Source organism: Vipera ursinii, assembly GCF_947247035.1.
Source record: "Vipera ursinii genome assembly, chromosome: 3".
Lineage (NCBI taxonomy): Eukaryota > Metazoa > Chordata > Lepidosauria > Squamata > Viperidae > Vipera > Vipera ursinii.
In genome coordinates, this window is record NC_139516.1 from 203789748 (window position 1) to 203804788 (window position 15041).

Genomic DNA, 15041 nt, shown 5'->3' on the forward strand with positions numbered 1-15041 from the left:
TACAGAGCCACCAATGTGGCAGGTGGAGTGTTAAGTCGTGGGCTCTGGTGAGCAGGAATGAAAATACACAGCTGAGTACAGAGAAACTCATTCTTTAATCAAGCTGGAACTGTACTAGGACTTGGGGCACACCCCACAATATATAGCCAAACCCTATGGTAGCAACCAATCAGATTGAACCTGTGCTTGCCGCCTGAGGTTGACCAATTGCAGGACCAGAGACATCCTGTCTGGGTTGCTGGAGAGCCGTTACCTCTCTAGCAACGCACGTGGTGTGGTACCAAAAGCCCAGTACATAACATGGAGCACTGGAGGCTTGGGGAGGTAGGGCGCTGAAGTGGGTGGTCGGGCAACTGGCAAGAGCAGAAAGCGGCCTCGGAACAAGCGGGGCAGGTAAGGAAAGAAATCCTCGTTCCCCCCAGAAACTGCCTTTCTTTCCTGACCTGACTTCCAGCCCTGTGCCGTATCTCCTTGGCGATCTGCCGCTGCCATGTTCAAGGAAACAAAGGAAGGTGGGTTTTTTGGGTGGGGGGAAAGGTTAATCAGTCAATTCCAACTTCCTTGAACGTACCCATATAAGTGAAGAAGATTACTACTTATATGCAGAATGTCAGATTAGGAGCCAGCAACTTCTCTCAAACAGGCTGTTCCTGAGAAGCTAAACAGTCTCAGCCCTGGTCTCAACTTGGATGGGAGACACCAGATAATTACCAATAGGTTTGACTGGAAAGTGCAGGCAGTCCTCTACGCACGACCACAACCGAGCCCAAAATTTCTGTTGCTAAGCGAGGCAGTTGTTAAGCGAATTCTGCTCCATTTGGCCACTTTCCTTGCCTTGGCTTCTTAAGTGAATCTCTACACAACCCGGTTGTGAATCGAATCTGGCTTCCCCCCACTGACTTTGCTCGTCAGCCGGTCGTAAAAGGGGATCACATCACACACACACACACACACACACACACACACACACGGGACACTGCGACCGTCACAAATATGAATCACTTGCCAAGCGGCTGAATTTTCATGCCGTGACCGTGGGGATGCTGCAAAGGTCGTGTGAGAACTGGTCATAAGCCACTGTTTTCCGTGCCGTTGTAACTTTGAAAGGTCGTTAAATGAACGGTTGGAAGAAGAGGACTAACAATACTTACTTTGAAAATATAAAAAAAAACCCTCCAGCCATATCAGTGGAAGTTTCCATTGACATGCAAGGAGGCTTTTCAGAGATATTTTATTTTTTTTGTGGGGTGGGAAGAAAGGAATGAGATGGCCAGGAGAAGAAGAAAAGCACATATATATATTTATTTTATTTTATTTTTATCCCCACCCACCTAGCCCGGAGGTTGCTCAGGTTTCCCCAGTGTTGCTATTAACATAATGCCTGCTGAATTCATGCAATTAACGTAACCACCAGTTTGGCTTTTAGTGAGAAACTACAGGCTCAGAAAGTTTGAGGAGTATTCGTTTTTTAAAAGCTCCAGAACTAGAGCTCGCATGCTATTAAGGTCTTTAATAACCTGGTTTTGGAAATGACAGAAAATGGCCACTCCGCAAAGGCAAAGAGCTGCTGTCTTCCCAACTCTTTGCAAAAAGTGTGCGTTGTGTGTGTTATCATTAAGCCTCTTTGAAGCCTCTTCCTCAACCAGCTTACCGCTGCCACGGAAAAGGCCATTTAAGGCCTTTCTTTCTTTTTTCTTTTCTAAAGAGGAAAAAAAAAAAGAGATTTGCTGAACCGGACTTCCCATAGAAGTTTTTTCTGCTTCATCCAAAGAAGGAGCCCACAGGAAATGTTTAATATGCTGCTTGGGGATGTTTTGGATCCAGTGGCACGGAATTGGTTACCAATATTAACCAATATTGGTGGCTCAGTGGGTTAGGACGCTGAGCTTGTCGATCAGAAGGTCGGCAGTTTGGCGGGTCGAATCCCGAGTGCCGCGTAACAGAGTGAGCGCCTGTTACTCGTCCCAGCTTCTGCCAACCTAGCAGTTCAAAAGCATGTAAAAATGCAAGCAGAAAAATAGGGACCACTCCGGTGGGAAGGTAACAGCGTTCCGTGCGCCTTTGGCGTCTAGTCGTGCCAGCCACATGACCACGGAGACGTTCTCGGACAAGCGCTGGCTCTTCGGCTTTGAAACGGAGATGAGCACCGGCCCCTAGAGTCGGAAACGACTAGCACGCATGTGCGGGGGAACCTTTACCTTTTTATTAAATTAAATGAATTCGCGTTCATTACCAGGATTAAAGTGAAGAAGGCAGTTTTTAATGGCTTGCCTTTGTTGTTGTTGTTGCTGAACAGCTAAGTTGTGTCCAATTCTTTGCGACCCCGTAGCACGCCACTCTCCCCTGTCCAGGTACTCTTCCAAACGCAACAGCTCGTTTAGTGACCGTTCAAAGTTACAACGGTCCTGAAAAAAAAGTGACTTAGGACCTTTTTTTTCACAGGGACGACCTTTCCAGCATCCCGCACGAGCGTGCGATCAAAATTCGGATGCTTGGCAACTGGTTCGTACTTATGACCGTGGGCTGTATCCCAAGAACACGTGATCCCCTTTTGCGACCTTCTGACAAGCAAAGTCAACGGGGAAGCCAGGTTCTCTGAACAACCGGGTTGACTAACTTATCACCTGCAGTGATTCACTTAAAAGCTGAGGCGAGAGAGGTCGTGAAGTGGGGCAAAATTCACTTAGCAAATGTCTCACTTAACAACAAGAAAATGTGGGGCTCGATTGCGGTCGTAAGTCAAGGACTAGCTGTGTAATGTTCGCGTCCAACTTTTTGCTTGCTCAGAAGGTGGCCTGCCCGACTGCTTATATTAGGTTCTGCTACGGTTGATGGTGGTCAGGGCATGATGATTCTGCTCTTCAGCAGATGACATAAGAATGCTGGCTAAGCTTTTTCCAGCTCTGGGCAAGTGAAAAATAGTGATTAAGTCTTCAAAGAACTAAGAATGGAACAAATAATATTATAGCTGCCTAACAAAAATTGTGAGGGAAGAAAGAGATGCAAATAGTAAAAAAAAAGAGCCCAGAACACCTACGTCCTTGAACCCAAAGCTGTCATTGTGTTACATGATTGCTGAGTTACACTGTATTACATTGTATTACTGAGCCGTGATAGCGCAGAGGTTAGAATGCAGTATATTGCAGGCTAATTTTGCTGACTGCCAGCAGTTCGATCCTGAATGGCTCAAGGTTGACCCAGCTTTCCACCCTTCCAAGGTTGTTAAAATCAGGACCCAGATTGTTGGGGCAATAGGCTGACTCTGTCAACTGCTTAGACAGGGCTGTGAAGCTCTGTGAAGCGGTATATAAGTCTAAGCGCTCTTGCTGCATGAAGACCATTCACATAACGTAATCATAATCCAAGATTAATATCAGTATGTACATTTGGGACTCATTTTGCTACTCCGTTTATATTGTAAGAATAGATAAATCAGAATCAGGAAGGGGATGATAGGCGCTTCGGGCCACAGGTCACCAAGGCAAAGCAAGGAAAACCTGTCAATATCCATAACGATGAGCTGTGGTGGCGCAGTGGTTAGAATGCAGTACTGCAGGCTAATTCTGCCAACTGCCAGCAGTTCGATCCTGACTGGCTCAAGTATGCCTCAAGCCTTTCATCCTTCTGAGGTCAGTAAAATGAAGACCCTGATTATTGTGGGCAATATGCTGGCTCTGCCAACTGCTTAGAGAGGGCTGTAAAGCCTCCCTTTCAGAGGGATCATCTCCAGAAGCTAAGTAGATCCTTAGAAGCAATAAGGAATTCTGTAGGTTGCGCTCTGCTTTTTTCCTTCCTGAGAGGTTGCTTGTTTGCTTTCCAGTTCTCTCCATTGGTTAAAAAAAAAATCACCAGATCCTCCTGGACTTTTAAGTAACGATGCTTGTGGCTGCTTCATTTCCAAGTTTATTTAGTTTCAATGCTGTTAGTCTTGTTGCTCTGTTTTTGCTTTATATTGTAATAATAATAATGAATAGGGACGCGGTGGCTCAGTGGGTTAGGATACTGAGCTTGTCGATCAGAAGGTCGACAGTTTGGCGGGTCGAATCCCGAGTGCCGCGTAACAGAGTGAGCGCCTGTTACTCGTCCCAGCTTCTGCCAACCTAGCAGTTCGAAAGCACGTAAAAATGCAAGTAGAAAAATAGGGACCACTACGGTGGGAAGGTAACAGCGTTCCATGCGCCTTTGGCGTCTAGTCATGCCGGCCACATGACCACGGAGACATCCTCGGACAAGCACTGGCTCTTTGGCTTTGAAATGGAGATGAGCACTGGCCCCTAGAGTTGGAAACGACTAGCACGCATGTGCGGGGGAACCTTTACCTTTATCATCATCATCATCATCATCATCATCATCATCATCATCATCATCATCATAGAATGTACCTCGGAGGTCATCTAGTCCAACCCCCTGCTCAGGCAGGAAACCCTACACCATTTCAGACAAATGGCTGTCCAATGTCTTCTTAAAATCATCCAGTGTTGGAGCAGCCACTGGAGGCAAATTGTTCCAAAGTTTAATTGTTCTAACTCCTCAGTTCCAGGTTGCTACTCTTCTTGACTAGTTTCCATCCGTTGCTTCTTGTCCTGCCTTGAGGTGCTTTGGAGAATAGCTTGACTCCCTCTTCTTTGTGGTAGCCCCTGAGATATTGGAACACTGCTATCATGTCCACCCTCGCCCTTCTCTTCATTAAACTACACATACCCAATTCTACAATGTTCTACAATGTTTGACCACAAACTGCTAGGAAGTATAGGAAGTATATGAAGTATAATCATCTACTAAGATTAGTACGTATCTCGCTCCTCCAAGAGAGGGTGCCATAGGACCAATTAAATCAGCGTGCACAAACTGCAAAACCCTGTTAGTTTGCCTTGTGCTTTTCTTCTGTGGGAAATCAGCCCCTCCCCCAAGAGAAGGAAATATTAAAAGGGCAGAATATTATATTTCCTTAAAGGATCTTAAAGAGGCCGAAAAGCATGCCCCAAGCAGAAACTAGCTCTGTAGAAATGCAGTGTGATAATCCATTCAGAAAGGTTGTAGCCCTCCAGCTAGAAGCTTAGGAAGACAAAGACACCTAAAATCTACATATCCCACCCAAATTCTAAAACAGGACATAATAGGATTAACCCACAGATGCCAAAGGGGCACACTCAGACTCAGGTTAAAGTACATGACACAAGAAATACAAAGCCTCAAACAGGAACAGGAAACAACTCCAAACAAAAGCCCAAGAGGGTATAAAAACCCACTCCCTATTACATGTGGACTCTTTTTTTCTTCCAGAGCCACATTTCTGTCTGGCTCTCCTCTTCAATAAACTGCAACCTTCTTTCTAAAGCAGTCGCCATGTTGTTTATTCCCAGCTTGGATTGGACCCTGATGAAGACTTTTCCTTCAACACTTCTTTACAGGATACACCCTAGACTTCGACTCCCTGCAAATAGCACAATCTAAATATGTGTTGCATTTTTTTTAATTTTTAGTCCCTCAGCTAGGTCTGGCATCCTCTGCAGCACTTTAAAATTTACATGTCCTAACCTTCTGTGTAACAAATGTACACAGTTACCATGCTTGGGAGTGTTTGCGAATGTTCGTGCACAACCTTCCTGCTGCTTCCTTAGTACATACAAATTATCTAAATCATTACCTTGACACTTCTGAAACTTGAGAGATACACATATACATACGTGTACACAGAGAGAGACACACACACATATCTCAAGTCGTTGGAACTTCAGCAAATGACTTTCCTCTTTTGCCAAGCATGGGGAAGGGGTTAAGGGTGGGCAGCATTGAAAGAAATTGAAGAATCAAACACTTTAGACTGCTGGTTTACAAAGTCAGCCGATTCTTATTCTGCTTCAACAAAACAAAATTGAAACTCTTCATTTCCCCCCTTCCTTGTTCCCATGGACGCTTAACATTTGGAAAAAGATTCCTTTGATAACTAGTTCTATTTATTTTGTAACAGTCCTGCAGGGATTTTTTTTCCTAGTATGTGTCCCTCCCAACTATGGGAAATATAATCATCTTTCTGCAGATACGGACTGTAGTCACTTCTACCCTGTGGGAACTTTGCTGAAAATCTTTTTAAGACTAATTGTGTCAGCATAGTTGAGGCTTAAGAGAGTTCAGTTGTTACCTGCTGAAAATGCACGATAAATGTGCTAGCTTCCCTCTTTTCCTCTCCCTCCCCCACCACAAATAGTGAGAATTGTTAGAAGTATGTTCTTCATTTAATGCTGAGACTAAGTAATTAGAAAGAAAGTTGAAACATCTTCCCACCATTTGAACTGTTTCTCTCCAGTATCTTCTCTTTAATCCTTTCCATCTCTCTTTTTTTTTAACCTCTGTCTCTGCTTCAGTTTAGAAATTGCTCAGTCTTCCTAAGGAAGCTACTTAGGGTTATATAATAAAAATGTAAGTGATTGCCAAATTCATGCAATTAAAGTAGTATCTAGCTTGGCTTTTAGTGAGTCAGGGAGATTATTCTCTCTCTCTTTTTTTTTATCTCTCTATAGCTAGGTCTTGGTCTGCTATTAAGCTGTTTGATAAAGTGAATTTAATATGATAGAAAATGCTGTACAAATTATCAGCCCTGGAAAGTAATTAACTGCTGTCTCCCTGAGACATTTGCAAAAACTGTATTGTGACTCTGAATTAGCTTATTAATCATTCTTCCCTTTAGTGATCTCAACTCCTTCTTTGTTTGTTTGTTACTCTGGAGCCCAGCAGATAATAATGTTATGCTGTAATATGGAGACAAAAGCAGTTTATTGCATATGTAACAAAAAAAACCCAGTGAGGGACCAATATTCAACATTAGGAATACAGAAAGTTGCTACTATATAATGAGGCTTTTGGTCTCATTATAGTCGATATTTTGCATAGCGGTAACTCCCCACTAGCTGAAGATGCAAACAAATAAACATTTTCAACCTGTGTTGAAAATGGGACCCTGAATATCACCCCTAATGTTAGCGCATGCCAATATCATGTCCAGAGCATTTGTTTAATAGGCCCTTAAGAAATCATCCTCTGCAGATTATGGGATGCTGTGAAATTCCACAGTCTCCCATCAGAACAACAGCTGGATACTTTTATCATGCCTTTAATTAAGAGTGGGCTCTTTGGTACTTATCTATTCAACCTTCTTAACATCTGAAAGTGCATTACAACCACTCCGATTCATTATAAATCCCACGAAATTGCTTCCACTAAATTAGATTGTGCAAAGAACTTTGAAGAGTTAAAATTACTGCAAGCAGAAGTCAGCTACACATGCAAAGACCACACCCCTATATATATCCCTATATATCCCACATCCCTAAAACATATAGGGAACGGTTGCTGGAATTGGGTATGTGTAGTTTAACGAAGAGAAGGGTGAGGGGTGACATGATAGCAGTCTTCCAATATCTCAGGGGCTGCCCCAAAGAAGAGGGAGCCAGGCTGTTCTCCAGAGCACCTGAGAGCAGGACAAGAAGCAACGGATGGAAACTAGTCAAGGAGAGAAGCAACCTAGAACTAAGGAGAAATTTCCTGACAATTAACCAGTGGAGCAACCTGCCTCCAGAGGTGGTGAATGCTCCAACACTGGAAGTTTTTAAGAAGAGACTGGACAGCCATTTGCCTGAAATGGTATAGGGTTTCCTGTCTTAGCAGGGGGTTGGACTAGATGACCTCCAAGGTCCCTTCCTCCTCCTCCTCCTCCTCCTCCTCCTCCTCATTATTATTATTATTATTATTATTATTATTATTATTATTATTAATTATTATTATTATTATATATTTTTAGACCACCTTTCCTTTTTCACAATTTTGCAACAAGAGCCAGGACGAAGGAAAGCAGAGGACTGAATGCAGGAATATTAAAATACATCTGAAATGAGACTGCAACTATTAGTCCACCTTACAGCAAGTACTTTAGACTGAAGACAGGGGTCAGCCAAGTAGCTTCCACAAGTGGAGTGACCTATGTGATGCCCCTGGCTATCTCATTCCTATAAATACTGGAGCATTAAAAATGGCCCAAATTACACCAGATAGCTAAAACTAGAAGAATGATTGCTCCCATGAGGTTTTGTGAGATTCTACCTACTTTGCATAATTTAAAAAATATACAGTATGTTGTCATAGTTTGGCATTCAGGACACAGCATGGAATCCATGAGTGTCTCACTTGGAAAAGAGCCAACAACAGGCACATCGAGATAAATAACATCTCCAAACCGTTCAAGAGAGACAATCAGAAAGGAAAAATTGAAACAAAAAGACCAAAACACCTCCTCACCAGCAATCAACACCTAGATAAGCAGAGACCAATGCCAAGTTCAATATTAGACCAACAATCTAGAACAGGTGTAGGCAACCTGTTGAAGTCCACGAGTCATAAAGCGGCCTAGGCCTAGGCCAGGGGTAGGCAACCTTGGCTCTTTTATGACTCGTGGACTTCAACTCCCAGAATTCCTCAGCCAGCATGGCTCAGCTTGGAAACCTCTCCCTTTTCCCTTGTTGCGGAACAAGTAAAACCTTTAATGAGAAAACAAAAGACCTAAACTGACTACATTCTCTCATCAGGCAGAAGAGAAAAGTAAGCAGTAACTGTGAGAAACTTTTTCTAGGCATGCGCACAAAACAGTCTGAAACCATAACATAGCTGGACATACGAGAGTCAGTATGGTTACATGATAAGATAGTAACACAGGTGCAGAGAGCAGGGGAAAATGTACAGATAGAAATGAGCGAAGCTGGCAAAACTAAAAAAACACGAAGTGACATCCCTCAGCATGGCTGGCTCAGGAATTCTGGGAGTTGAAGTCCACAAGTCATAAAGCGGCCTAGGCCTAGGCCAGAGGTAGGCAACCTTGGTTCTTTTATGACTGGTGGACTTCAACTCCCAGAATTCCTGAGCCAGCATGGCTCAGCTTGGAAACCTCTCCCTTTCCCCTCAGCATGGCTGGCTCAGGAATTCTGGGAGTTGAAGTCCACGAGTCATAAAAGAGCCAAGGTTGCCTACCCCTGATCTAGAAATAAACAATATCAAGGAATTACCAATTCAGACAAACAAGCTAACAACACTCCCTGACAGGGCAAACCACTCATACGCAAACAGAGAGCAAACCCCACTTTAGGCTAGGCATTTGCTAGTCTAAATAAAGAATTCAACTGATTTTTTTTTTGTTTCATGCAGAGGACTATTATTTTTACTGTGATGAGGTGATTTTTTACTGTGATGAGGTGATTTTTTACTGTGATTTTTACTGTCTTGACGCCCCAACCCCTATGTGTGATGTGTTGCCCACCCTAATCTAACACCCTTTCCAGAAAATTCAATATTGGCCTGAAGAGAGGGAAATGGGATTTGTAATCAATAAAAAGGTGAAGAAACAATAAAAAAATAGTTTTCCTACAGTTGTAAGAACTTTCTTAACTCAAGCAGGGAAGCAGAGAATTTTACACAGGTTCCCAATGGACAAACTGTTGCTCAGCACTCTTCAGGTAAAACTTTGTTTCATAATAACCAACCTTACAATTATTGTTCTTCCTCAAAACTGCCTTAGGTTGACCATATTTGGCAATATATCTTCTATTTTCAGCTTGAGGTGAAATTGAGGTGCTAAAGGAGAGGGGGAAAAAAATCACTATTACCTTCTTAAATTTCTTTGCAGTTTCCTGGGATCCAATGTTTTCTCAGAAATGGATGCTTTTGGGCTAGTTACTACCACATCTTTCACCTGGGGGAGAATAACAATTTGGTTTCCTTATTTTGTTGCAGCTTTTAGCAAAATGGGGGTGGGGGAATGGAGACACAAATATTTTACTTAATGTGACCGTTCATCTTACTGGAATAAAATGTTGTTAAGCAAGCAATATTTGGGAAGGAAAGGAAAGCAAACGCTGAAAAGAACATCTGAGTGCACAAGTACAGGAAACGATACTCCATCCCCACCAAACAGGTATATTTGAATTTATTACATATATGTGATGACTGCCCCGCCCGAGACTTGCCCAGATGCCTCTCCAGATGTCATTTTTTTAAAAATCCCATTTATATCCCACCCTTCTCCGAAGACTCAGGGCGGCTTACAATTTAAAGCACAAATCAATGTGCTTAGCAATTTTGGAGGATGAGCGAGTCCCAGGAATGATAGAAGGTGAATTGGGCAATGGCTCTGAGGCAGGAGCTGTGAGTCCAAGTCCGGGGGGGGGTGGTTGATGGGAGAGAAACTGGATAGCCAGCTGGCTCAGAGGGATTTGGCCTAAGCATAGCTGCAGCAGGACAGCCCTGAGGCTTCAAATGGGGAAAGAGGAGCTGCCTTCTGCACCTGATCCAAGAACACGTAGGGCAGAGAAAAGGCAGGAGCAGCGAAGGTCATCCCGACTATTCGCGAGGAGGCAGCCTCATCCCTCTTGGTGGGTTGCACCAGAAGCTGGCTATTTAGCACAGCTGACAGATGGAGGTGATGATGCTGGGAACAATATGTTCATTTCCTAGCTGTGTGTTTCCTGGTTGTTGTGATTCCTGCCTTGCTTTGGATTGACGCCGTGCCTTGACTTTATTTATTTATTTATTTGTTTATTATTTATTTGTTTTATATACCACCCTTCTCCCGAAGGACTCGGGGCGGTGTACAGAGCAAGGTAAGTATACAGTAAAGCAATAGTAAAACAAATGAAACCCCAAAATCTATCAGGCCAGGCCGGCTTGCTGGAATAGGTAGGTTTTTAAGTCACGCCGGAAGGTGCGAAGGTCGGGGGCCATCCGGATTTCGGCTGGCAAGCAGTTCCAAAGGGTTGGCGCACCCACCGAGAATGCTCTCCCCCTGGGGGCCACCAGCCGGCATTCTCTGACCGGTGGCACCCTGAGGAGGCCCTCTCTGTGGGAGCGCACAGGACGGAGGGGTGTTGACGCTGGCAGTAGGTGCTCCCGTAGGTAATCCGGACCCAAGCGATGTAGGGCTTTGTATGTCATCACTAGCACCTTGAATTTCACTCGGATTGTGCCTTGTGAACTCTGGACTTTTCTCGACTTGGGAACCTTCTTGTGTTATGGATTTAATTTTGCCTGGTGGATTTGTCTTGTTTGGAAAACTTTCAAGGGACTTGTGGACTCATTAGCCATTGCTCTGTGGGCTAGCACTGGTCTGCTTTTGGCTGGCCTTAACTGGGACAGTTCTGAGGTTTTGGTGAAGGGAATTGCTGGGGAATATTAATAAACACACTAAATTAACATTGTTATGTGAGTGAGTGAGTGGGACAGCACACTATAACATGTAATGATTCCAAAAATATTTCCAAATTCTTTGTATATTAAAAGTATATAAAATGCTATCTAGCCAGAATTAAACCCACTCTAGAGGCACCTATTTCAGTCAGACCTTCGTAGAAATGCTCAACGCTTTCCCGTTTCAAATCTTCAGAAATTTGAATTCCTCCATTTGGTTGAAAAATCTTTATAATACAGACTAAAATGAAAATTATTTAAGTCTGAATTATATCTGGTAGAATATTCTCCAGATCTAGACTACAAATTTAATAATCATTTCCAGAAGTACTAAGTTGAATTGAATATTCATATTATAGAATATTTCAGGGAGGGAGGGAGGGAGGGAGGGAGGGAGGAAGGAAGGAAGGAAGGAAGGAAGGAAGGAAGGAAGGAAGGAAGGAAGGAAGGAAGGAAGGAAGGAAGGAACTCTACAGTGGGCACTTTCCCAAAATAACAGGGTACAGATTTGATCTAAGTTCAGCTTCTCAATTGTTTGAGTTTTACTTTGTGAATTATTTTTTCTACTGAAGTCAATAGGAAATTCCAGTGGATTGGCAATGAACACATTCATCGAATGAATAAGTCCCAATTACTACAATTCGGCATACTCTTAATTAAAAAAAAAAATAGGGTTCAACTAAAAAAAATCATTACTTTGATCTTATAAAGCAACTCATTCACATGTAATCAATAGAAGTTGAGTTAATAAAACAGTGCAAGAAACTGTTCCAATACTGCTTTTCACCTAGTCCTAAAGATGCTTACAAGAATGGCGCAAATATTAGATTGGCTTTGTGGTTACATATATATGTACATATACATATGCTGGACCATAAGAAAGGCTGAGCGCCAAAGAGTTGAGGCCTTTGAACTAGGGTGCTGGAGAAGACTCCTGCGAGTCCCTTGGACTGCAAGGCGATCAAACCGGTCAGTTCTAGAGGAGATCAACCCTGACTGCTCTTTAGAAGGCCAGATCCTGAAGTTGAAACTCAAATATTTTGGCCACCTAATGAGAAGGAAGGACTCACTGGAGAAGAGCCTAATGCTGGGAAAGATTGAGGGCAAGAGAAGAAGGGGACGAGAGAGAACGAGGTGGCTGGATGGAGTCACTGAAGCAGTAGGCATGAGCTTAAATGGACTCCAGAAGATGGCAGAGAACAGGAAGGCCTGGAGGAACGTTGTCCATGGGGTCACGATGGGTCGGACACGACTTCGCAGCTAACAACAACAATATAAGCATATCTCCCTGCACAAATTTTAAAATCTTGGGGGGGGGGGTTGGTTTGCTGAATGATGAAAAATGCCTAGTTCTATTAATCTACGACTTTTTTTCTGCCCTTTTCACTTCCTCTGAGACAAGGAGGAATATTAATTTTCAGGCTTAACAGAAGTCTGTCTGGAAAACATAAAAGACCTTTCCTTTAACTGATGTAGAAATTTATTCTCTCTATAATCTCTGGCACCACAAAGTCGCCAGAAAGGCAAAAAAAAATATACAGTTTTAAACCCAAAGAAAGAAGAAATGGAGACTAGAAACTGAAAATAGGGAGAAATACAGCTTTCGCACAATGATGGATCTTGTGACAAGATCAAAGAAAACTCAGAGGGAAGATGCCAAGTAAAAACGACAGATTAAACAGTAGAAATCCTATATATCTAGCAGACACCATCCTTCAGAAGATTTTTTTTTTTAAAAAAAAGCAAATATGTGGGACAGTGTTTCCGGTATTAATTTTTAAGAATCTGGATCATTAACCTATTCAAAATGTCCACATTTTCTATTTGGATACCTGTGTACTCAGACCCTTAACTGATCTTCTTGGTTGTCCATTGTATTCACAGGAACCTTTCTTGAGTCAGTTGTCTTCCTGTCCAGTTTCATCAAAGCCCAATTTCGGCTTCATTTCCTACGTCATAAATTGAAGCAGTCGCTAAGTGAAACTATGACTGTACTTATGATCAGCTTTCCTTTGCCTTAAAGACTTGCGACAATCATAAATATGAAGCTTAGTCACAAAGTTCCCTTTTTATTTTTTATTTATTTTTTATTTTAATTCCATTTATATCCCGCCCTTCTCCGAAGACTCAGGGCAGCTTACAAGCTTAGCAGTAATGAGGTAAAGAAGAATCCTACAGTGTCAGCTAAAGACCTACAGAAATCTCTGGCACATGCTAACATTTTTGTTGACACATCTACAATAAGGAAAACATTAAACAAGAATGGAGTACATGGGAGGACACCACGGAGGAAGCCATTGCTGTCCAAAAAAAAATATTGCAGCACGTTTGAAGTTTGCAAAAGAGCACCTGTATGTTCCACAGCACTACTGGCAAAATATACTGTGGACAGATGAAACCAAAATTGAGGTGTTTGGGAAAAACACACACTATGTGTGGAGAAAAAAAGGCACAGCACACCAACATCAAAACCTCATCCCCACTGTAAAACATGGTGGAGGGAGCATCATGGTTTGGGGCTGCTTTGCTGACTCAGGGCCTGGATGGACTGTTGTCATTGATGGGAAAATGAATTCCAGAGTTTATCAGGACATTTTGCAGGAAAACGTACGACCATCTGTCCGCCAACTGAAGCTCCGCAGAGGATGGGTGATGCAACAGGACAATGACCCAAAGCATACAAGTAATTCAACAAAACAATGGCTTCAACAGAACAGAATACGCCTTCTGGAGTGGCCCAGTCAGAGTCCTGACCTCAACCCGATTGAAATGCTGTGGCATGACCTTAAAAGAGTGATTCACACCAGACGTCCCAAGAATATTGCTACACTGAAACAGTCACCATTCATAACCATTGTAACTATCAATGGTTGTTAAATCTATCTATCTATCTATCTATCTATCTATCTATCTATCTATCTATCTATCTAATTTTTGGAATCATAAATGAAAATTACAAATTCAACCAGCAAAATGAAAAAAAATAAAATAAAAAAAATAAATGTGACCGGGACAAAAGGCACGTTAGTGCACTTATGCATGCCCCCTTAGGGACCTCTTAAATATGGAGTGAGGTCTACAGAAATTCAGTTACAATTAAAACTGTGAATGTTAACGGAGGAAGGCGTTCCAAACTTTGACAACTCTTGTTAGAAAAACTGAATTTTCGATAAGTGAGTCTACAGTCAGCTTTCATTAAGTTTAAAGCGGTTGTGCGCATGTGTTACATCACGATTAAAGTTAAAAAAAAGTCATTTACAGGTAAAACATTACTCTGTACAATTTTGTATGCAAAACCTAAGTCTGACCGCAAGGTTGGAAGCGACCCAAGCCAAGACTTTCAAGCCTAGTAGCATAGGGTATTCTATTTATGGCAGTCACCAAACAAGGACTACTTCTATCATGAATGAATGAACCTTTATTGTCAAAGTACAACCATGTATACATTGAGATTGGCTGAGCTTCCCTTCGTGCCCCCACCCTCAACTCACAGTGACACAAACCCTCCATCTTATTACACTGTGTGAGCTAATTGCACAACGCACCGGCCTCGCAAGCCAGTCATGCATAAAGTTTATAAAATTATTTCACGTTCAAAAGCCTAACAGCCCATGGATAAAAGCTGTTTTTCAGCATGTTGGTGTGGCTGGCTATACTCCTATATCTCCTACCTGATGGTAGGAGAGTAAAGAGATACCGTCCAGGGTGTGAGTCATCCCTGAGAATTTTCCTCACTCTTCCAAGGCAGTGAGCCCTGGCGAGGTCATCCAGTGGTGTCAGGGGGCAGCCCACAATGTCTTGTGCTGTGCTCACCA

General features: G+C 42.7%; 1 protein-coding gene across 1 annotated transcript in view; it reads right to left on the minus strand.

Moving 5' to 3' along the window:
• Positions 1 to 15041, minus strand: part of DNAAF11 (dynein axonemal assembly factor 11) — a gene marked incomplete at both ends in the record, with an annotated part of 48124 nt that overhangs the window by 7476 nt on the left and 25607 nt on the right. The window contains one exon of the mRNA XM_083360345.1: positions 9651 to 9736. Coding sequence (XP_083216471.1) covers positions 9651 to 9736 — 86 coding nt within the window. The remainder of the gene's footprint in view (positions 1 to 9650; positions 9737 to 15041) is intronic.